The following is a 24,306-nucleotide window of genomic DNA, read 5'->3' as shown; positions in this document are numbered from 1 at the left end:
GATACGTTTGTATACTTCAAGCGAAACCAGCGGTAACATAATATAAAAGTCCAAAAACAAAACAAAGCTCACGGCAACCCGGTTTCTGCGGAAAAATGGAGCCACTTTAATGTCCAATTTGAATAAAAATTTTGTCAGAAGTTTACGGCCTTAGGCACATCGAAGATCTCGTTTGTTCTAACATACAACATTCTAGGCCATGCACGATGATTCGCACCGTATAACATTCATAATATGCACCTTGTAATGTAATTGTTATGTAATTTGATAAATTTGACAACATGTTATATTGACAGCTACGTTTTTTTAGCTTAAATTATAAACATGCAAAATTACCTTTGCTGTGTAAATACTGTTTATTGAGGTCCGTTCTCAGGGTTTCAGCTGTATTCACTAGCTCATCAATATGCGGTTTTTTTTCATCCAGTTCACCTGACATGTTCTGCAAAAATATATGATAATTCAGATTTTTGGCAAATATAGAGAAAGGTTAGCATGCTTGAGCTCAATTTGATATTTTTCCACTACTTCAACTTCAATTTCACGTTTTTTCTAGAACAAGGTTCCTAATTTTGAAGGTAATCGGAATACATTTCACTAGCAAACTATTAATTGACCGAAAATTTATCATTTCGAACTTCAACATTAATGATATTATAAGTTAAAATTTATTATTAAATGAAAAATTACGCTGCACAAAACGCATTACTTGAAATTTCAGTATAGATAATATTTTATGCATTACTACAATTGTAATATGATAGATATTCACTACTGATTGTTGATTAAAAGATGAAATAAAAATTCTAATTCTAATGCTAAGTGAAAATTTTTAATAATAAAAAAGACAAGTGCAGTTATACTTTTAGTATAATAGTTTAGTTAAAGAATTTATAGTGACAATATGTAAAAAAACTAACCTTTAGTTTATCTATTGCTCCTAGAATCATATCGCTATCACCAACAACGACACAACGTTTTTTCAACATTTCACATTCTATTTCTAACCAACTCATAATTTGAGTTACGGATCGATCAAAATTATTAGTCAATGCAGCAGCGACAGCTTTTGCACGAGATTTTGCTGTAAATGATCCTGGTATGTAGGCTTCAGGCTCTGAAAAACAACATTGATTGATAAATTACCAGTTTCGACCACACAACACTGCATTATTTTTTTCTTGAATACCTTGATTTCGCGATTGCTTTGGTGTTGATTCCAGGTTGTTGGTTCGTGAGTGATTTAATGCAGCTAATGCATTCACAACTTCATCGCAATGAGCCGATAGCTCTTCAGTAACCTGAGAACAACAAAGATTAATTGATACGTAAACTTTATAATCCACCTATACCTTTTCCAAAACATTCATTATCTCTAACTTTTTATCCTTAGATTTGTTTCGATTTGCAGAGTCGATTATCAACCCAAATTCCTCTTGTTTGGCCTAAAATAGCATTTTAATGGCATTAAGAATCGTGCGTACTGATTATAAGAAATTTTCATTATGTTATCATTGGAATTAGCGAGCTTCATGTTAGCTTACGTTAGCATTAATAAATACAGCACTTGATTATGTCTGCTATCCTTTTGCTCACTCTAGGGTATAAATGATTTCAAAACAACTATCTCAACAATACAAATAGTTATTAATGTTGTAGAACCCCACTGGTTGTCACGGAGTGAAAATTGAAATGTCAAAATAGTTTTTCAACTAAAAATATACCCAATTGCAATCCGATAAAATGAATTTTGACAACTATTTCACTTCTGCTTTAGTCTTCAGTTTGTTTTTCCGTGTATCTGTCCTGTGTTATATAAAGTATATGCTATAGAACAACTATGTAAAATACTTATAAGCAAATACTGTTGCTGAATATCCGTAAAATGGATACGCATGCGTATTCACTCTTGATGTTTCAAAATAAACTTGACAAAACAAGCAGCACGTGGCACAAGCGAGCATAATTCGCGTGAAACGACAGCTTTGTTTATATTTATAGTGAGTTTGCCTTTGCATATAATGCAACTCAGAGCATAAAATCCATCGATTGCAGTTTTTGGTCACAAAGTTAAACTTTAATAATTTTTTGGGGGTCAATACATAAATATTGATGCTCAGTAATATTTTGAATGCAATTTGCATCAAACTTGGTTCTAACGCTGTTTTTTATCTGTGTGACGAAAACGTAGAGCAAGACTTGCCGTAGATGAAAAGATCTAGCACCCTAACTTTTATCGAATTCATGATCAACGATCAAAAAATACAACGGTAATCGTCAGTTTTATATTCAATAATCGTTTGGTTATGATGTATCACACGCATAATGCGTTTAGGATTTCTTCAATATTCTGTCAAAACTCACTGTGTAATAACACATATACATAGCTGTTTTAGTAGAAAATTTTCACAATATAAAAAATATACACAAATGATGTGAAATATAACATATTTTCAAAGTGACCATTTGCTCAGATCATAATTCCAACACTAAACATGCTGATTGTGAGTAAAGTAGAAATATGATGTAATGAACATTTATCTTGATTCGTAGCTTTGAGTTTCTGGAGTATGTTATTTAATATGTTATGTATGGTTGTGTAAATTATGATAAGCAAATCGAAAAGTGCTTAATGAGTTGGTATGTTAAAATTATTTACCTTAATATCTAGCAGCCTTTTGATTAATTCCTCCTCAGTACGTTCAAGCAGTGGCTTAGACATAAATTCCTCAATGTTTTGTTGGGTTTCTGGCCTTATGTTTGTTAAATAACCAACTCCATATGCGTCAAGCTTGAAAAAGCTGTCGAAATACAAACAGTATTTAAACAAATCATGTTAGGAGATAACCTGTCTGATTATTTACTTGGGATGGGATACGTATTTCATCGAGGCAAATTTTTTTGCTGATTCGTGCTCGGTCAACAAATTGGTAGCCTCACTACTGCCACTGTTATTTAATGAAACTAAAGCAGCAATTGTTTCGTCGAAGTGAATCGTCAAATCTCGCATGCCCTATTGTAAATATTGTTAAATATATAACATGTTTATCGTTAATGTTCACCATAATGCACGAATTTCGTAGAATACCTTTTCCAGATTAGTCATCGTGTTTGACACGTTACTCGATGGCGTTGCTTGAGAAGCAACTCCTATAGCCAACTTGACTTCTTCTTGTCGTTCTTTAATGTCTAATATGCGCTTCGTTAGTTCAACTTCATTATTTTTAGTGAACGGTTTTGCCAGTAGATCACAAATACGTTTGAGTACTTTGGACGAAATTTCATCCAGGTCGATGGGCTTCACAAGCAACAGCTCATTATAATTATCGCTACTTTCATTCGTGTGAAGTGGCGATTCCTCAACCGTTTTACAATTTCTGCAAGTCATTACGGTGTAATTCCTGCTAAATATTATATCAGATATGTATGATAGTTACCTTGATTTTTGAACTTCCTTAAATTTATCCCGTAACTGTGCTTGAGTATCCATTAGGCGCTCTGTAAGTGCCTCTGATTTGCCATGCGTCTCCAATATTAGTGTGTCTCCCTGTGAAATAAGAGTTGCTGCATCTGGAGCTATCGTAAGTTTAAGATTTTCTATCACTCCAGGGCCATCATCGCAGCTATCAATTTTTCTGCGTGTTTGTTCTAATTTTTTAATCATGTATTTGGCAGTTTTGTCGAATTCGTTTACACGTTGTTCCAACGATGTCAGGGTTTTATAGGAATCATACCGATATACATTGGGACTTAACGGTGTTTGTTCTTCAGTAGGTATTATCTTAAAACTTTTTTCTGCCAATTTACTTGGTGTTTCAATACGACTCTGTAAATAAGGAAATCAAAGATTCTGTGATTTAAATTACCTCTTTTAGCGTAGCTAAACTAAAAAATATCACAGAAAAACAAAACAATGTTTAAATTTAAGACATTGGAATATAGTACGCATATTACAGATGCTCGTTTCGACACAGCAGAAGTAGCTATCCCTTACTCGGATTCACTCGGATGATTATTATTTTAGTGCACATACGAGTGATCAACAGACTCTTTTCGTCCTATTCAAAACAGGCAGAGAAACCTAGAGGACTTTTATTTTTTTGAGAAAATAGTAAAAATAGTGGTTGTCTCACATTATCTTTTCGTCGATAACGAAGAGGTATTCCATAAATATTAATTTTTTTGTTAGCTTGGGTCATTCGTGACTTCTGCGGGTTGGGATTTGAGCCTGGGTCCTTGGTGTGAGAGGCGTAAATGCTAACCACTACACCGGGACCGATACCTGTAAATTCGCATCAAAGCTGGTTCTAATGTTGTTTTTTCGTCTCTAGATCGGGAAAGCAGACGAAAACCCGCCATAGACGAACCCACCCAGCAACCTACGTTGTTTAGTACCTGAGAAAAGTGTGCATAACGTGTAAAACATGACCTTGTAGGAGTCTCATCTGTTTGCATAAAATTTTTTTTTATACGAGTGCCATATCTTTTAAATTGAATGAGCTATAATTTTGAAACTGAAAATTCATCACAGGAAATGTATAGGGGTGGTAGGGGCAATATGGGCCACCTAAGCAAAACGCGTCATAAAACATGTAGCGCGTAATCAAAATTCTGGTAATTGCCATAAACTTACGATTTGATATGTCTTTGATAAATTAACAATGTTAGAATATTGATTAACTATAAACAGCCATCAAATTGGAATGTTTAAAAAATGATACTTTTTGCTTCGTTCAAAAACCATACGGGGCACAATGGGCCACTATACGGGGCAATATGGGCACTTCAGTTGAAGTTACCATTTTAGCCAGTTTTTAATAGAAAATAACATAAAAGATTATATCAATACAAAGAAAAGAGAAATGGTGACTATTTTCATTTCATTTAGCGGTTGTTTTATGATTGTTTTTATTTCCCGATTTTTTTCAGTTGAACAACATAGGCAACATGGTGGTTTAAGTAGCAGGTAGATGAAAGACACCACTTTTGCTCTGTAACCGCTATTTTCGGGCTGATTGTTGCGTGCAATCACGCAGCATTATACTTGACTGTGTCATTTGAATGTTTCTATTACTTTCCAGCGTTTATTGGTTATGTACAAATACATTGCCAGGTGTGCTCATTATGCCCCTTACAGCTATGCTAATCAAAAATAATTATAATAACGCGATAAAACAAAAAAATATCTCAATTATACATAGCGATTGTTCATATATGGTAATAGTAACCATATATGGAGTGGAGAAGTCCAGAGCACGCAACAAATAGCTATAGAGCTTATTTTGAGGGTTGCAATTCTTATAGTATTTTTACAATCCTGAGTCGGGTCGAGTTTTTTCTCAATATCTCAGACATGTCAGCGAATTTGGATGCAGTTTTTGTTGAGATGCTTATTAAGAACATTATCAACAAGTTCATTAATCAAATTAGCGAAATTGATTGTCCAATATGCCCAAACGAACGGTGGCCCATTTTGCCCCGAATGCTCATTATGCCCCTATTACCCCTATGCCAAATTTCATGAAAATCAGTCGAGCTGTTTGTGAGTCTATAACGGACACGCGAATAATATTTCATTTTATATAGAGTCAGTTAAAACCCAACAATGATAACCAAATATATACAAATAATGACCCATTATAACCCGGTGTATATTAAAATAACATGAAAATTTCATACGCTTGGACATAATGAGATAATGTTTAAGGTTCAAACATGCGTAATTGATTTTTGAAATTTCAAAAGCAGTTTCAATGTTCAAAATAACAGTTAGGTTTACGAAAATATATTTATTGTGAAGTGCTTGAACGCAATTTTTATTTTGAGCATGAAAACTACTTTTAAAATTTCGAAAAATGATTACGTGTATCCATCTGGAGTACAGTTCAAAGCTAAAAACTAAATGAAGAATGGAAGGTTTTGGCTCATAAAATGCGATTAAGTATAAGTATTTTTTAAGTTCTGCGAATTACAGCTATTTTATAGGACAAAAGGTGACTAGTAACATTGTAGACTGATATTACATGACGTTCTGTCATTATTTGAATTTAAAAATATAAATGCACTGGTTCTAGAATAGATACAGAACCGAATAAATAATTATATTGAAAATATATACCGTATCGCTATCAGAATCCGTAGCCATTTCTATTGAATATCGTGGAATGTCTTCATCCTCAGAAAACACCAGCGGCTCATCATAATTTTCTTTATCCGAGTTATAAAAACTATCTCTCTCCAGAGCATCTTGAATGCATGTCATATGTTTTAGTTTGTTATTGGAATTATTTAGAGAGGTGTCCGGTATTTGTTGTGACAGTTGTAGCCTTTGTCGACTATTTTTCAACAATCTGTTGCACTTTAGCCGATTGTCCGCATGATTACCAACACACTGTAATATGTTGACATTATTTTCGATTTCATTGGCACTCGGCATTTTTCTTTTCTCCGGCATAGGTGAAGGACAACTGGTATCAGTATCCGATGAAGCATCAATTATATGAACAGTTTCAACATACTCCGGTTCGAAGGATTTACATGTTTCTAATATATTTATTGTATCCACCACTTGACCTTGTTTTGGTACATTTACATTTTGGACGGACATTTTTGGACTAACATTCTTTTCTCTGATTTCAACCACAGAGCACTCGTTAAGATGATGATTCATTATTTCAGATCTTGGCGATGACGTCGATCGACTATTGTACACGCAAGAAAATAGAGAGCTGGTCTCGGCAAGCCGAAAAGTGGTCGGCAAAAGATCGGGCAGGGTATTTGAGAGCTGTTCATTGTTTTTCATTTGTTCTTCTTGCATTAAACTAGACGTTTTTGCCCGACGTTGACGAACTGTATCGCTAAGTACTACAAACTCGCCGTGGCAATCATCCAGTACATCACGACGAGAATCTTTCAGTGTCTCCTGTAATATCGTATACACATCTTTTAGAAAGTTTACATTTATGTTATGCCGTGTTATGGTTTGTTATGAATACTAACATATACTATACATAACATAATAATTATATGATTTCTGACACAAAATTTAGAATTCAACCCAGAGAATGATACTATAATATCAACTATTAGGATTAGAAATATCGCGCATCCGAGCTGCAAATGATACTTTTAAGAAATGAGATGAAAATAAATTGCATAAATTTTTAAATTACGATTTTTGTATTATTATTAGACGCTGGCCTAAGAACTGGCTACCGACAATGCGTACTACCATAAGGTGGGGAGAAATAAAATAGACCCCTTAGTGGTTCTTAGCCTTTTGTCCAGTGATCCTCAAACGAGACAGGGGGTTGCTGCAGGACTTACAAGCCGACCGTAAAAATACACTGTGAATACGCACTGGAACAGACCGGTATCGGCATAGACCAAAGCAACGGAAATGGACTATCGATTGAAAGCTTGGATGATGGAACTATAAGTATCTCAATTTTCCGGTAAGTACCCGCATTTTTTCCGACTTAATGATGGTCTGTAAGTTCGGTAATTGTCTCTGCAGGAGATATATTGGAAGGGTTCTTCAGTACATTCGTATAAGAATGATTACAGTAGCTACCACAGCTGCGGCAATATACACGTACAAAGTACAGCTTTTATCGTGTTTGTCGATATGCATAAAACGCGTGACTGGATAGTGGCTAATCACCAACTATATGCCAAAGTTGATTATTAGAGGCCGTTTCTTCAACGTCTACATACACAGAACAGAAGTGGAAGTTGAAATCCAAACACGTTAGACAGGGGTTAGACAACATGATCGGGACAGACAAAATTTTGACGAAATTCAAGTGGCCATAACTTCTACAAAATAAGACATATTTTAGATGAAATCAATTGCATTGGACCGGATTTTTTTTTTTTTTTAATATTTCAAAATTCACAGTACTCAATGGATACCGAACGTATTCCGGGACGTCGGGGGTTTGTCAAAACTTGATTTTTTTCATCGCTTGTATCTTTTTCTGTCATGGAAATTTAATTATATACATATTTTGTCTCATAACTGAACAGGTTACGGTCATTTCCGTGAAATCAGTAGTAGTAACATCAGGTACTAGGTAACCCGGCGAAAGTGGTCGTTCTAGGAAATACACCATATCAATATCGGTTTCAAACTTCTGCATTTTCACCTCGTAATTTCTTGAAGTTTGCATTCATATTGGCAGTGGTGGGTACCGCTAACCGAAAACTTAGCATCGCTAACCGCTAATCCACTAACCGAAAAAGTTAGCTCGCTAATCGATAAGCTCAGATTAGCAAAAATTTTGCTGATCGCTAAATCTAAATTACCCAAAAGTTATTACATTTTTGATTGAACATATACCATATAGCGCAAATAACTATCGACAATTGTTCATTTTTGGACATAAGGTATGCATACAAAAATTAACTGATTTTAGCGATTTTTCATGTGATTACCCAGCCAAGTAGTGATAAATTTACCTATGTACCGCCAGTTGTAACAATCCGATTGTGTACAGAAATGATTTGACAGCGTTATCAATTGATTTTTAGCAGCTGTGACGAAAACAGTCAAGCAACTACACTCGACGCTTTATTCGTACTGTCAGCTGCAGCCTAGAGTGAAGAAGTTGGACATCGTGAGGCACTTCTTGTCCACCGGATATAGCCGATCCGGCATATACAACACCTTTCCCTTCTAGAGGAAGGTTTGGACAAAACATGAATACTATTAAATTCTTATGACAGAAATAGATTCAAGCGACGAACAAAATCAGATTTTGACATACCTCCGGTCAACGCAAAATATCTGCAGTGTCCACTAACCACTGCGAATTTTGAATGTTTTAGAAAAACTATAAAAATTTCCCCGTCGAATGAAATTGGTTTCATCTAAAAATGTCTCATTTCGTAGAAGCTACGGCCGTTTGAATTTTGTCAAAATTTTGCCTGTCCCGATCATTTTATCTAACCCCTGTACATGCTACCACCTTCTACAGATACTAACGAACCTGGCAGTAGCGGGAGACTTTTTTACACGGAAAGACACAAACGCACACACGAGCATGTGAAAGCAAATGGCAGCAATAGGCAATTTGTTTATTGTGCAACAAAAAGTTAATTGATCTTAGAAGATTCAGTTATCGTCGACACTACAAAACATTTCATAAGGATTTTGCACGGCAACGAGGGCAGTTAGAAAACGATGCGAGTAATGTAATGCTGGTCCTGGTGGAAAATTCCGAAAATTGAGGTTCGTATAAACCAGTAAACATACATGTCGGCAATGGTAGAGCTTGTAACCGTGAATAGTCTTCCCAGAAATTTATTCAAATAGCCTTTCAATTTCAAAGCATTGCAAGACCAATAGAAGAAGGACTAAAATTAAAGACACTTCATAACACTTGGACTCGGATTCAATACGCAATGTCTTTGCAAAAGTAGCAGGACCAATCAAGCTTATCATTACAAATGAAATAGCTGACAAAATGATTTGCCTGCAGCCATCCGAATAGACCGCGAGTTTTTGGAAATTAATCTTCAGTTTGTTGACAAAAAAGACTCGCACTCTCAAAATAATTTAGTTTCATGATAGACACACAGCGGCAAATCTAACAGAAGAAGTAATCAAATGCTTGGCTCCATTTGGAATCGATATCCGACATTTGTAACGGTTACGACGGACAATGCTCAAAACATGCGTACAATGGTTCTGGACAGTTCAATGATGCAAATAATGACACAAATGGAAAAGAGAACGAAGAGAAACATAATGTGGAAAATCAGGAGGATGAATATGTTGATGCAAAAATAGAAACGATTAAGCCTATTCTAGAAGGAGTGCGATGCGCGAAGGAGCAGATAAGGGATAACGACATGTGGATTTTTTGGAAAGATTCGTCCAAGCTTTCAACCAGTAGCTGAAGCGACATGACGTTCGTGACAAAGATGTGAGTATAGTTTGACCGCCCATATGTTGCTCGTGATTGATCCAGATCAACAAGATTTCACAAAGAACCGTCAAAATGATACTTGAGAGTAGCAGATCATCCTCAATGCGGCGTGGTTTCCTGGATATAATTCTTTATGACGATCATAAACAACGCTGGCCACGCTCGACGTAGGACAATATGGGAGGGAAAAGAAGAATCCTTTCATAATCCACAAGTGTCACTGAATAACGTTTGTTCTAACTTCAAATTTAAACAGCCCCTTAGTTACTTCGCTTAGACAAAAGCTTATTTTAATCAGAAAAACGACAGTGAGCAGCAAAAGTAGTTGTTATTAAATTAAAAACGTCTCGTGCATTATTATTTCGATCCGCCTCCGTTACAGTGTCACAGTGAGAGACGACCGTGTTTGTTCCGTTTTCATTCCGTTATGAAAGTGCCCTGAAGATCCGTAATCACGAACATAAATTTGGTCCGTACCGAACCGGACAGTTGAACAGTAACAGTTACCTAAAGTACAGTAACAGTATTGCAAACGAACAAATTTTATCCTGTTGCGTCCGCGCAATAGTAGCTATGTGTGCGTGAAACATTCCGTAGCGCATTCGGCAGCTCAACGAAAAAAGTTTTGAACAGAAGTGTAAAAATTGTAACAGTGGCGCCTGTTGGACGTACACCTAAGTCGAAAAATGAAGACAAAAAGGCACACACTCCTAAAGTTGTGCTTTTTTCGAAGCGTATACAACAGGAACCCTCATTTTCTCCACGTTCTTCGTCATCGCTCAGTGGATCTTCTCATGGTTATGGTGATGAACTCGATCAGAAACAAATGACAAACATGCACTTAAATGGACTTTACCATAAACGCCAGCAAGTTCACCAGGAAATTGTTCGAATTGGTCAAAAGCTGGATGAACGTGGGACTTTGGGAATGGCGCAATTAAACTTTATGTATAAAAATCTAAAGGGTGTCCACGATAAAATTGCAGCACACCCAAATTGCTCTGACTATTGAACCGTTGGTTAAAATTAATTGAAATTTCGCGTGAAGAAAGCTCAAAGTGCAATATTTAAACTGTATGAGTCGTTTCATCACATGTGCAAAGATTTAAAAAATGCGAAATGCGAAATGCGAAAACGATGCGAGTAATGTAATGCTGGTCCTGGTGGAAAATTCCGAAAATTGAGGTTCGTATAAACCAGTAAACATACATGTCGGCAATGGTAGAGCTTGTAACCGTGAATAGTCTTCCCAGAAATTTATTCAAATAGCCTTTCAATTTCAAAGCATTGCAAGACCAATAGAAGAAGGACTAAAATTAAAGACACTTCATAACACTTGGACTCGGATTCAATACGCAATGTCTTTGCAAAAGTAGCAGGACCAATCAAGCTTATCATTACAAATGAAATAGCTGACAAAATGATTTGCCTGCAGCCATCCGAATAGACCGCGAGTTTTTGGAAATTAATCTTCAGTTTGTTGACAAAAAAGACTCGCACTCTCAAAATAATTTAGTTTCATGATAGACACACAGCGGCAAATCTAACAGAAGAAGTAATCAAATGCTTGGCTCCATTTGGAATCGATATCCGACATTTGTAACGGTTACGACGGATAATGCTCAAAACATGCGTACAATGGTTCTGGACAGTTCAATGATGCAAATAATGACACAAATGGAAAAGAGAACGAAGAGAAACATAATGTGGAAAATCAGGAGGATGAATATGTTGATGCAAAAATAGAAACGATTAAGCCTATTCTAGAAGGAGTGCGATGCGCGAAGGAGCAGATAAGGGATAACGACATGTGGATTTTTTGGAAAGATTCGTCCAAGCTTTCAACCAGTAGCTGAAGCGACATGACGTTCGTGACAAAGATGTGAGTATAGTTTGACCGCCCATATGTTGCTCGTGATTGATCCAGATCAACAAGATTTCACAAAGAACCGTCAAAATGATACTTGAGAGTAGCAGATCATCCTCAATGCGGCGTGGTTTCCTGGATATAATTCTTTATGACGATCATAAACAACGCTGGCCACGCTCGACGTAGGACAATATGGGAGGGAAAAGAAGAATCCTTTCATAATCCACAAGTGTCACTGAATAACGTTTGTTCTAACTTCAAATTTAAACAGCCCCTTAGTTACTTCGCTTAGACAAAAGCTTATTTTAATCAGAAAAACGACAGTGAGCAGCAAAAGTAGTTGTTATTAAATTAAAAACGTCTCGTGCATTATTATTTCGATCCGCCTCCGTTACAGTGTCACAGTGAGAGACGACCGTGTTTGTTCCGTTTTCATTCCGTTATGAAAGTGCCCTGAAGATCCGTAATCACGAACATAAATTTGGTCCGTACCGAACCGGACAGTTGAACAGTAACAGTTACCTAAAGTACAGTAACAGTATTGCAAACGAACAAATTTTATCCTGTTGCGTCCGCGCAATAGTAGCTATGTGTGCGTGAAACATTCCGTAGCGCATTCGGCAGCTCAACGAAAAAAGTTTTGAACAGAAGTGTAAAAATTGTAACAGTGGCGCCTGTTGGACGTACACCTAAGTCGAAAAATGAAGACAAAAAGGCACACACTCCTAAAGTTGTGCTTTTTTCGAAGCGTATACAACAGGAACCCTCATTTTCTCCACGTTCTTCGTCATCGCTCAGTGGATCTTCTCATGGTTATGGTGATGAACTCGATCAGAAACAAATGACAAACATGCACTTAAATGGACTTTACCATAAACGCCAGCAAGTTCACCAGGAAATTGTTCGAATTGGTCAAAAGCTGGATGAACGTGGGACTTTGGGAATGGCGCAATTAAACTTTATGTATAAAAATCTAAAGGGTGTCCACGATAAAATTGCAGCACACCCAAATTGCTCTGACTATTGAACCGTTGGTTAAAATTAATTGAAATTTCGCGTGAAGAAAGCTCAAAGTGCAATATTTAAACTGTATGAGTCGTTTCATCACATGTGCAAAGATTTAAAAAATAGCCTCGAAAGAATAGCTTGTTCGCGAAAAAAATCTGCACAAATACACCGAAATGAGAATCTATCACATCCTGCCATCGGTAAAGATTTGAAAATCTCCAATTCTACGGTTTCTCGTGTCATAAAACGGTTCAAAGAACATTTAACTGCCGATTGTAGACCATGATGCGGAGAAAAAAGTCATCCGTATACTGTTACTCCCGCGTAGTTGTAGCGTAGTCGACGGGAAAATAAACTCCTCCGTTCGAGATGAGGCAAAAAAATAGCTAAATCTGAGCAAAAGTTTCGTCCAGAACGCCAAAATTTAAGCTGGAATACGTATGTTCAAGATTTAGAAGGCCCCAACAGAATACGGTCGCGAAAAGCCGTGCCCGGAAGTTATATGATCAAAAGCTGACAAAACCACGCTACCATGTCAGGTACAGCGACACCTACGTGAAATCGAATTTTAACCAGATACCGGGGAACCAGTATTTCACTCCAAAGAATAAGTTTGATGTTCCAGAGAACTTCCAAAAACATACGATGTCGAAGTTTGCCAATAAATTCTGGATTTGCAAACAATTTGTTTATGTGGAAAGCGGAGTACACCTTTGGTGAAATGGTGACCACAGATACCATGAATGGACAGGTGCATTTAAAAGAGTGTCTCCAAAAGTCGCTTCTAAATCTTCTGAAGTCTCACAACTGTCCTACGATCTTCTGGCCGGATTTTGGTTTCATGTGGTTACGTAAAAGACGTGCTACAGTGGTATAAGGTCATAATGTCGATTTCGTGCCGAAAGACCTTAATCCCCCAAGTACACCAGAGCTGCGGCCAATCGAGAAAAAACGAGCTATTATGAAGCAGAATCGTCTAAAACGTTCCAAAGTAGTCAAAACAGTCGAAGAAAAGAAGACATGAGTAAAGATATCTAAAAACATGTCAATTTTGAGGTTGTCCAAAATCTCATGGGTGGGGTGTAGGCCAACGCATGGGCATTCCGATACGGAGCCGAAATTAGTCACAATAAAGACGCTAAAACTAAGTTTAATTGTTTCATTTGGAACCCTGAAAATTTGGCAATCGGATAAAAACTCGAATTTTGCGAATTAATTTTGTGTGTTGCAAATTTTAACGTGGACACCCTTTATGAGTGGCCGAAATTCAAAGCTATACTCCAACTCTAAGAAATGGCATAGTCAGGTAATAGTGTTGAAGCTCTATTTATTTGATATCACTAGGATTGACGTGGGATTCAAATGCTGACAACTTTCTAATTGCGAGACCTCCAATTTCGGCTGCATCGTCCGTCAAAGATTATGACTCGCAAAACAAAGATATATTCGCAAACCGCAAAGCCAAATAACCCGCTTAGTGTAATTTCTCCGATAATTCTGTTGGCGCAGCTTTTAGAGTTTTTAAGGAAAGTAAGGCAAGGCTGGGATGATCCAGTAGATGATGAATACCAGAAAAGATGGACTGAATTACAAAAAGTACTTCCAGAATTGGCCTGTATACAAATTCCGAAAGGGCAAACTTACGATGATGCAGTAGCTTTCGAATTGCATGGATTTTCAGATGCCTTTACCATCGCTTACGGTGCATGTCTGCAAGGTGTGTTCGCTGATGGCTTAACAAAACTTTTATTTTTAGTTGGTAAATCAAAACTGGCACCGCTCAGTGGGTTCTCGATTCCCCGAAAGGAACTCTGTGTAGCTCTTTAGTTCCGCCTCAATCAGAAGGCGGCTCCAGCAATGATGAAGATCGAGAGCGGTGAAAATATTTCAGTTGAATTCCTGCCTGAAACATAACGGTAAGATAACAGTGTTGTCTGCAACGAACAATTTTGACATTTCTAGTTTTCAATGGTTATATAAGCACAGTGATTTCCGCAAAATTCAGCGAATAATGGCATTCGTTTTCCGATTTATAAGTTAATGTCAACAGAAAAATACGACCCAGCGACACAAAAACGCTTTTCTAAACATCGATGAACTAGGGTATGTTGCTACATCATCGTAATTACCTATTCCCGTCCTGTCCAACACAAATTATTAAAAATATCAGCATTTTTAAGACACACAATGCAAAACTAGTTATTCCCTAATATTTTAGTTTGTTGTCTATCACATGCGATCAATCAAGTGAGCTGAGATCTATTTATATGCTTTTTATCATTAAAGAAGTCCTACCAGGCAAATTTCCGACGTTTTTTCGTGCGACGAAGAAGAAAATGTCGACTAATCGTTTTAATTTCCATCAATCATAAATGAAAATAACTTACACAAGGCATTGTCGTTATTCTACAGCCAGGAAAACTTGCCTGACCTGCAGAAATTTTGTAGAATAACATTTGTTATGCCGTCCTACACAATTACATGCGCGTTAGATTCGTAAACATTGTTGTGATTTTTAGTTCGGACGATGAAAAATTTTGATGGACGGATTTTAAAACGGTACGACGAATTTTAGAAATAAAGTCAGTTGCGTAATGTCAATAATATGCTTTAATAGTCGCTTTTCAGTGATTTCAAAGTTCACGGATTTGAAGGTAAGTGTGTTTTAGTCAAATCAGCACAAGAACTTTTGGAGTATTCATTAAATCTGTCCAACAAATGATGAAAATTAGAATGGCTTTACTTATTACGACGGGAATTAGAAAAAAACCTACGTAAAACAAGTGATATCTTTAGGCTTTGTCGCCCAGTCGAAAATTCAGCATTTTCGACTTAGCGACAAAATTAAACAAGTTCTACCTGGTCATGACATTCGACAAAGGTATTGGTTGTTAAACGCAGATTCTACCATCAGATGGATAACACGAAATTGTATGCTTTCGATGCTTTCGTACTAATCCCGAGAAAACTACATAGGGTTTATTTCTAATTCCCGTCGTAGGTAAGTAAAGCCATTCTAATTTTCATCATTTGTTGGATGGATGTAATGAATACTCCAAAAGTTCTTGTACTGATTTGACTAAAACACACTTACCTTCCGATCCGTGAACTTTGAAATCACTGAAAAGCGACTATTAAAGCATATTATTGAAATTACGCAACTGACTTTATTTCTTAAATTCGTCGTATTAAAATCCGTCCATCAAAATTTTTCATCGTCCGAAAATCACAACAATGTTTACGAAGCTAACGCGCATGTATTTGTGTAGGACGTCATGTTTTTCTCCACAATTTCTGCAGGTCAGGCAAGTTTTCCTGGCTGTAGAATAACGACAATCCCTTGCGTGAGTTATTTTGATTTATGAATGCCGGAAATTAAAACGATTAGTCAACATTTCCTTCTTCGTCGCACGAAAAAGCGTAGGAAATTTGGCGGTAGGACTTCTTTAATGTTAAAAAGCATTTAAAAAGATCTCAGTTCACTTTGATTGATCGCGTATGATAGACAACAAACTAAAATATTAGGGAATAACTAGTTTTGCATTGTGTGTCATAAAAATGCTGATAATAATTTGTGTTGGGTAGCACGGGAATAGGCAATTACGACGAAGCAGCGACATACCCTAGCTCATTAGCCCGTTGGAAACCTGCCTAAATCGAGAGTAGTTCCATCCCCTTCGTTCGCAATGACGGGAGTTGATTACGCTGGACCATTTTGGGTAAAACAAGTCAACTATCGTTTCAAACTCGTGAAAGCCTACATCGCTGTCTACGTTTGTATCCGATCGCAGTACTAGTGCTTTTCTGGCATCGTTAAAACGATTCGTCATTCGCCGTTGTTTAATTCAACGACTTTACTCCGATAACGCCATCACCTTTAAAGGTGCACACAACGAAATGAACGAGCTTTTTAAACTGTTTCACAGCCAGACATTTATTCAGAAAGTTCAACAATTCTGTTAGACGTGTGACATACAATGGCATTTCACCGCCAGACGCTCCGGAATTCGGTGGACAATGGGAGCCGGCGGTAAAATATTTTTTTCCAATACGTTGTGTAGTTTCTGAGAAAAAGGTACATAAACTTTGAAAATCGTTTTTTCACAGAAGCGGCGTTTTATTCCGTCGAGGTTGTGTTTTACGCCACACTGGAATGCTTATGTGCAGGATCATTTTTTGGCCTCCTCCCGTGGTCGGATCATTACAAAATTAGTATCAAAATAAGCGAAAAAGACTGCAGATTCAAAAGCTGAAAGAAAAAAAATCATGATTTTTTCAAAAATTTTAGCCGTTTATGTCCCCTTAACATTCATTAAGATCATTTAGATGTACGAATGTACTTTCTGTTTCGCGATGACCACACAAATAAACACGTCCTTAAATCGTACGCGAGCTAAAATGACAATGATTGCGTTTCCTGCCACAGTCGATCCAGATAAAGATCGGCCACTTCCCGTGGTCGGATCAATATAAAATTAGTATCAAAATAAGCGGAAAAGAATGCAGATTCACAATCATAAATATAAGAGGCTTATGTCTATCACCAAAACGAAGGGCGCGAAATGTATTTTCGTGGTAATAATTGCCCACATTAGGCAAAGACACAAACCAATCATACCAGATTACATTCAAGGCGAGCAAAAGTAACGTAGTTGCACCTCATAGAGTTACATAGCGTTAGCGTTACATAGCGTACCTCCAATCAGGGTTGCCACATGCACAGATTATTCTGTGTTTAACAGATATTTGAAAGAAATCGCCTGTACAGAATCTGTATGCATAGAATACAGATTTTCACCAAATTACACAGATTAAACAGATTTTTGAGCTTTTACATGAGAGTGAAAGAGACGGAAATAGTCAGCAAAATGACTATCTATCTCTTTCACTCTCATTGTTTTGCATTGGACAGATTTTTGCACAGATATTTTTCCTCGCCGTACAGATTGTCAGATTTTTCCAACAAAAAACACAGAATTATATGTGGCATCCCTGCCTCCAATTTGCTCTTAATTAAACGCGAGGCGACGCGCAGGGTTATAGCTAGTCTATATATATATTAGAGCCATGTCTGTAGCCAAAACGAGGGGCGCGATATATATTTTCGTGGTAATAATCGCCCACATTAAGCAAAGACTCAAACCAATCATACCAGATTGCATTCAAGACGAGCAAAAGTAACGTAATTGCACCTCATAGAGTTACACACTTAAAAAAGTACCGAGTTCGGTAAATTACCGTTAAATTTACCAAACTCTTAGCAGCAGAACGTTCGATAAAAAATTTTTATGATGCCAAACATTACCAATTATCCGCAAACGTCGATTGGCACCATCGAATTTTACCGAACGTTCGGCTGCTCAGAGTTCGGTAAAAAAATTTAAGTGTGTACATAGCGTTCGTGCTCTTAGTTAGACGCGAGACAACGCGCGCTGGTTACAGCTAGTCTAAAATAAAAAATGTATGCTTTTTCAAAAATTTTAGACTTTCATGTCCCCTTAAGCGTATTAACCCCCAGCCTGCCCATTATTTGCGATCCAAAACAGTAATCGAATAACTGTAATTACACTCTAGTCGCTTTTCACGTAACCGGTAACGGATATATTCCGCGTAAATCAAAACTTCGTAAAACACCGCGCAAATTCCGGAATTACGAGAAAAAACAAATATAACTTATTATATATAATCTATACCTATAAAGAAGGATTTCTGTCTGTCTGTCTGTCCGTATGTTCCTTATAGAATCGAAAACTACTGAACCAATCGGCATGAAAATATGCATGTAGAGGTTTTTTGGGGCCAGGAAAGGTTTTAATGATGGTTAGAAACCCCTCCCCCCACTAAGAGGGGGGGGGGGGGCTCCCATACAAATGAAACACAAATTTCTGCATAACTCGACAACTAATCAAGCAAATAGAACAAAATTTGGCATGTGGGTGTTTCCGGTGACAAGAATTTATTCTATGGTAAATTGAGACTATGATGAACTGGGACCCCTCCTCACTTTAGGAGGGGGACTTCTATACAAATGAAATACAAATTTCCTCATAACTCGAGAGCTAATCAAGCAAATGAAACCAAATTTGGCATGTGAAAGTTTTCGAGGGCAAGAATATTTTCTATGGTGAATTGAGACCCCTCTCTTCTTTAGAAAGCGAGTTATGGCCCATTTCCCCTTTAAGAGGGTGGGCTTCCATACAAATGAAACGCAAATTTCCTCTTATCTCGAGAACTAATCAATCAAATGGAACCAAACTTGTCATGTGGGAGTTTTAGATGGCAGAAATTTTTTCTATGGTGAATTACGACCCCTTCCCCTTTTAAGAGGGGAGCTCCCATACAAATGAAATTCAAATTTCCTTATAACTTGAGAACTAATCAAGCAAATGGAACCAAATTTGGCATGTGGGAGATTTTGGAGTCTTGAATTCATTTTACGATAATTAGAGACCTCTCACTCCTGTGGTAGGGGGATATGGACTCTCATACAAATAAAACAGAAATTTTTGCGAAACTCAAAAACTAATCGAACTCGAGAAATTTACGACTCTTCCATAAAACATTAGTCAATACAAGACCACAAAAACTATCTATAGTAACACTAGATCATTCAGGACGAGACGGTCGCGAGTGTTGCCGGTGACCCGCCGTCGGAAGCGCCGCCCACTGGGGGGCTTGCAAAACTCGAGATTGTGACAAAGATCATCCGAGATTCATGATTTATGTACAACACAGGTTAATTTGTGGCAATACGAAGTTTGTCGGGTCAGCTAGTAAGATTATAAATATTATACAAACGATATTGTAATAAAACATTCCCCCAACTGGCTCTAATGAAGCTAAAATATATATTATGTTATTATGTAAGAATAGATTAGCACTAAAATACTATTACATTAGAACATGACGAAAAAATAGATTGATCAATTTCACGATTTCACCTCAAAGCGATGCGATGTTGAAATTTTCTAGTTAAGCATTTTCGAACATATACTCAACAAAATATTTCAACAAAGATTTAACCTTAGCATGAGCCCTCGATTTAATTTCATTCAGAATGAAAGAAACCTAAAATAACGGAAACGTTGACAATATTCTGAAAAACGTGATCACGCCGTACTGTTTTTATATTTAAAATTTGATCATCAATTTTTTGTGTGTAACAGTGAGATCAATTAAAATATAGCAAATAATATCCTGAAATTTTGATAAATGCTTGAATGTACTTCAAATCTGCCTGAAATCTCCTCGCTTATGGCGCTTCAATTAAGGTTCCGGCTTATAAACGCTTTGACAGTGTCCTAAAAAATGCGACCAAGCAAATTCAAAAAATCCTTCAAATACGATTACCGCCGGATTTTTTTTTGCAACGAGCGAGGCACACAAACTAACGATGCTGAACTGCCATACGAAACAACACTGGGTATATAAGCAGCCGGCTATATAAATGTATTTGTGTCTTCGAAAATTTCCTAGTAAGTTTCTCTAGAACAAAGCGTAAAAGTCAATACGAAGTTCTACAGTGGGGCCTATTCGTCGAGTCGAGTGACGTGACAGGCCGAATTTTATTGCGCTGCCATTCAGAGTAATAACACAGTTACTGCGGTATTATATGAATCGAGTCACATACAGCGACACGTTTTCCTTGAAACTCTCACATCATTCAATTTTATCCTCCACAAATATCAAACAAAACGTGAATGGCGGCAAATTAAAATTTGTCGTGTCACGTCACTCGCCTCATAGAATAAGCCCCATGCATTGACAATGTTTAAAGAGCCATTTATTTTCTTACGCTTCGAAATTGTATGGCTTTATTAAAATTTGCAATGGAATTCTGCTTAATCTTGTCAGGTGTATGTTTTTTCACCTGATTTCCCAAAAACCTAGAAATTTTTAAACATGTCACTCTCTAAAAATATATTTAGTGACTTAACCCTCTCTGTCCCAGGGGTATTTGGGTGGTTTACAACTTTTCGTCACCTAAAACAGTTAGTAATAAGCAATTCGTAAAGCAAAACTATGCAGCTTATACCACAATGTTTCTACTACGTTCTAATATAGAAACAGCCAGATTTAAAATCCTTTCAAATTTTATCGGCTGATTTTGGTGTCGCAAGTCATGGATCACCTGTGCTACCATGGGACAGAGAGGGTTAAGTACTGAAATGAATATATACCAACTTTTCTTTAATTTGCTTGCAATCCCCAACAAGGTAAAAAAAATCATCAGAGTCACAAAAATCACCAATTCTCCACCTTATTCGTGTGTGCCAAATAAACGAATAGAGGAAATGTTATGAATGAATCTTTTAACAGTTGATAACTGATAAAAATATGCACTTACATTTCAGTTCTGGGAGCGGAATTTAGAAATAAATAAAATATTATTAATTAGGTACGAAATAACACCATTGTTAGATTAACAATATAAACTTACTTGTAATATTTCCGAAACTTTTTTAAGCAAATCTTCCACTTCTGCATCACTATTCGACTCAACTTTACTCAGGTCTTCTTCCATGGATCTAACGAACAGGAAGGTTGCAATTAATGAAATGATAACAGCAATAATAACGAACAAGGAATCTTACTTTAGAACTTCTATGTTAACAGAATCAACATTTTGCAGGGTATTCTTCATTTGATGTAATTTCTTTTTCACTTCTGAATTGCGTATGTTTTTCACATGTTTTTCAACTTCGTCGATGCGAGTTCTCAATTCTTCAAGATAAAGTGGTTCGCAAATTTCCTTATACTCTTCGTACAGCTCATTACAAATGGTCAATTTGTCAATAGCAATACGCTCTTGTTCTTCTGTAGATCGTAAATTATTACTGTCATTAATCCATTGTTGAACGATGTTTAAGTTCTCATCTATGTTGCGCATTATCTTGAGTAAATTTTCCAACACAATTTTCGACTGGGTTACGGTTTCGCCAAGTGAATTATATAAATGCTTGAGTGTGTCTATCCGTTGTCCCAATTTAATCGGGTTCCGAGTGGTTTTATCTTCACATACCTTACGTCCAGTTCGAATGACTTGTTCTATGTCGCCCTTGATTTCCGATAAAATTCTATACAATTTAAGACAATGTTGGAATTGATCTTGTAAATGAGCTGGTCCAGCTGAGGAAGGGTCTAGTATCACTGCATTTTTTTCAACATTACGAAGTTCGGTTAATGCATGATTTAGTTTTGTCTCAAAAGTAGCCTGAGGAGATGTCAAGCGATTGAGTTTAAGCTGACATGATTTGAACTGATCCTGCAGTAATTTGATTTGATCTTGGTAGCGATTAGCAGCTTCTAACTTTCCTTGTTTCTTGTATTGATCAACTTTTTTAATCATCTCGAGCATTACTTTATCGTGGTGTTCGAATTCCTCCTGTAATTTTTGAAAATCATTTGGCACATCTTCCACTGTGGTATCGTTCTCGATATAGTCACTCAATATGCCGTCTACACGGAATATCCACTGTTGCAAGCAAGACACTTGACTTTCAGAGGACTGCGCTTCTTTAACCGCTTGTTCAAGTTTCGTTGTTCGTTGCTTCGCCTAAAAATAAAACAATTTTAGTATGGTGAATATAGTACCCCCAATTCATATTACAGAATTGGTTGAGCTTAAAATAAAGTTATTACTTTTTATCAAACATGTAAGGGATGCTGTAAAGGTGTAAGAATGTTAGCCTAAATAAGCTTTCAAGAGGGCATATTCAGTAGTTTGGCTAGAGATCACTTAGTGCTCTAATAATTCATTTAGTTAATAAATACAAAGTTGTCTCAAAGAAATTCCATACGAAAGGTAATTGAGTAATTCTCGTTGAAACAGGCCACTAATGACACGAGGTCTTCAAATATTGGAATTCTTGCTTGGTCGGAAATGGTTAAAATATGAGAATTTTTAATACGTTGAAACAGTGGACCCCTCGTTCGCAAAGGGGCTCGATGGGTTCAAAGTTGAATCTTCAGCAAAACATTGAATGAAGTTTTCTAAATCTGCAATGAAACTAACAAATGGCATGGTTCTGTAAAGGACTTTCAAATGAAGTAAAATTAAATTTTTTGGCGGTCATCTTGGATTCATTGCAATTTTCACAAAAGATTGGATATTACGAAAAAATCGCCGTTTTTACCATGAGCACCAGTGGTTGGAGAATTCGCGAAAAAGTGATCGTTTGAATCGATGAACATCCCTCATGAACACGCACTATTCGCCTGCCTCGCCGGTAATGCACGCATCAGCTTTGAATTTTATCACGAACAGAACCTCAATGTGAACATCAGAATTCGGTCAAAAATTGAATATTGAACATTGAGTGTGTTCGATTTATCGGATATAGAATGCCCCGGGACGCCGGAAAGTATTCAAAATAATATTACCACGAAAAGGGAATAGTTTAAAGTAGTGTTAGTGGCTTTACAAGCAGCAGAAAGCAGTAATTTGCACGCGTTTGCGTTACTCACGATATTCGTATATTCAGCGATGCTATGAAGCGTGAGTGTATGTTGCTCATTGTTATAAGCGAATTGAACCACTCGCGTAGCTGTTTTATCATGATAAAAACCGTTTGCCGATGCTCGGCGCATCTATTCATTTTGCGAGTTTTCCAACCTCTGATGAGCACCCAATCGATTTTAATTTTAAGGCAACCATTGAAAAACTGAGAAAAGACTGAGAACTGAGAAATGCTATTCGTAGCATGACCGCTTCTATCACAGATCGCGACTCTGAAGAGCTGAGACTGATATGCGATTATTTTGCTACTCGATGACCTAAGTAATTGCATATCAGTCTCTACCTTATTTTTCATTGCAATTTTCACAAAAATGCAATGTTTTGATAAAGAAGTTATCGTAAACGTTTATTTCAACGCTACGCTTAACAGTTATTTGGTAAAATAACCAAATCAAGAAAAGTACCTTCAAATGCTGTTTTCTTAACTCGCTGAAATTTCAGATGGGACTGATATACGATTACAGGCAGACTAGCACTTGCATTTTTTTAACACGCGCCTGTTATCTGTTTTCAGACTTGTTCTGTGAGCTGGCCTTTCATCATTTCTTCAACAATGACATCAAGTATATAGGTACATGAAAGAATACTTGAAGAAACGGACCAAACCGGTCATTCGTAAACATGAATAAACATGAAGGTAACGTTACACTCTGGCCTGACTTAGCTAGCTGTCACAATTCTAAACAATTATCAGATCACTGTAGTAGTATTGAAATAAAAAAATCGAAATTGCAGTGTACCAAGCCATAAAAAGGCCAATACGTTTCCACCCAAACTTGAACAAGTTCAAAAGTATACCTGTGCCTGCAAGCTGTCCCAACGGTCACTGAGAGATCGCATGTCTTCTTCTATTGATGAAACCATGAATTCCAAATTACATAAATCCTTTCCAATTGCTATAATCTTATCAAACCGGGCTTGAGGATGATTTCTTATGTAATTTTCGATATCCTAAAAAATATGTAAGTTAAAAACGA

The 24,306-nt window shown here is 36.8% G+C and overlaps 1 protein-coding gene across 6 annotated transcripts in view; it reads right to left on the bottom strand.

Annotated features, from left to right (window-relative positions):
* LOC128734686 (dystrophin, isoforms A/C/F/G/H) overlaps positions 1 to 24,306 on the bottom strand; it is a 167,860-nt gene that overhangs the window by 113,745 nt on the left and 29,809 nt on the right. For 4 of the 6 annotated variants that reach the window (XM_053828990.1, XM_053828991.1, XM_053828993.1 and 1 more), the window contains exons 5-16: positions 24,128 to 24,280; positions 21,405 to 22,366; positions 21,251 to 21,338; positions 6,119 to 6,922; positions 3,438 to 3,826; positions 3,089 to 3,377; positions 2,865 to 3,013; positions 2,660 to 2,801; positions 1,353 to 1,445; positions 1,190 to 1,301; positions 921 to 1,117; positions 337 to 442 (exon numbers count right to left, since the gene is read on the bottom strand). In XM_053828990.1, coding sequence (XP_053684965.1) covers positions 337 to 442; positions 921 to 1,117; positions 1,190 to 1,301; positions 1,353 to 1,445; positions 2,660 to 2,801; positions 2,865 to 3,013; positions 3,089 to 3,377; positions 3,438 to 3,826; positions 6,119 to 6,922; positions 21,251 to 21,338; positions 21,405 to 22,366; positions 24,128 to 24,280 — 3,484 coding nt within the window. The remainder of the gene's footprint in view (positions 1 to 336; positions 443 to 920; positions 1,118 to 1,189; positions 1,302 to 1,352; positions 1,446 to 2,659; positions 2,802 to 2,864; positions 3,014 to 3,088; positions 3,378 to 3,437; positions 3,827 to 6,118; positions 6,923 to 21,250; positions 21,339 to 21,404; positions 22,367 to 24,127; positions 24,281 to 24,306) is intronic. The other 2 variants (XM_053828994.1, XM_053828995.1) reach the window with 2 other exon arrangements.

The sequence above is a fragment of the Sabethes cyaneus genome, chromosome 2, assembly GCF_943734655.1.
Source record: "Sabethes cyaneus chromosome 2, idSabCyanKW18_F2, whole genome shotgun sequence".
In the NCBI taxonomy this organism is placed as follows: Eukaryota; Metazoa; Arthropoda; class Insecta; order Diptera; family Culicidae; genus Sabethes; species Sabethes cyaneus.
This window is presented reverse-complemented; position numbering and strand designations above follow the sequence as displayed.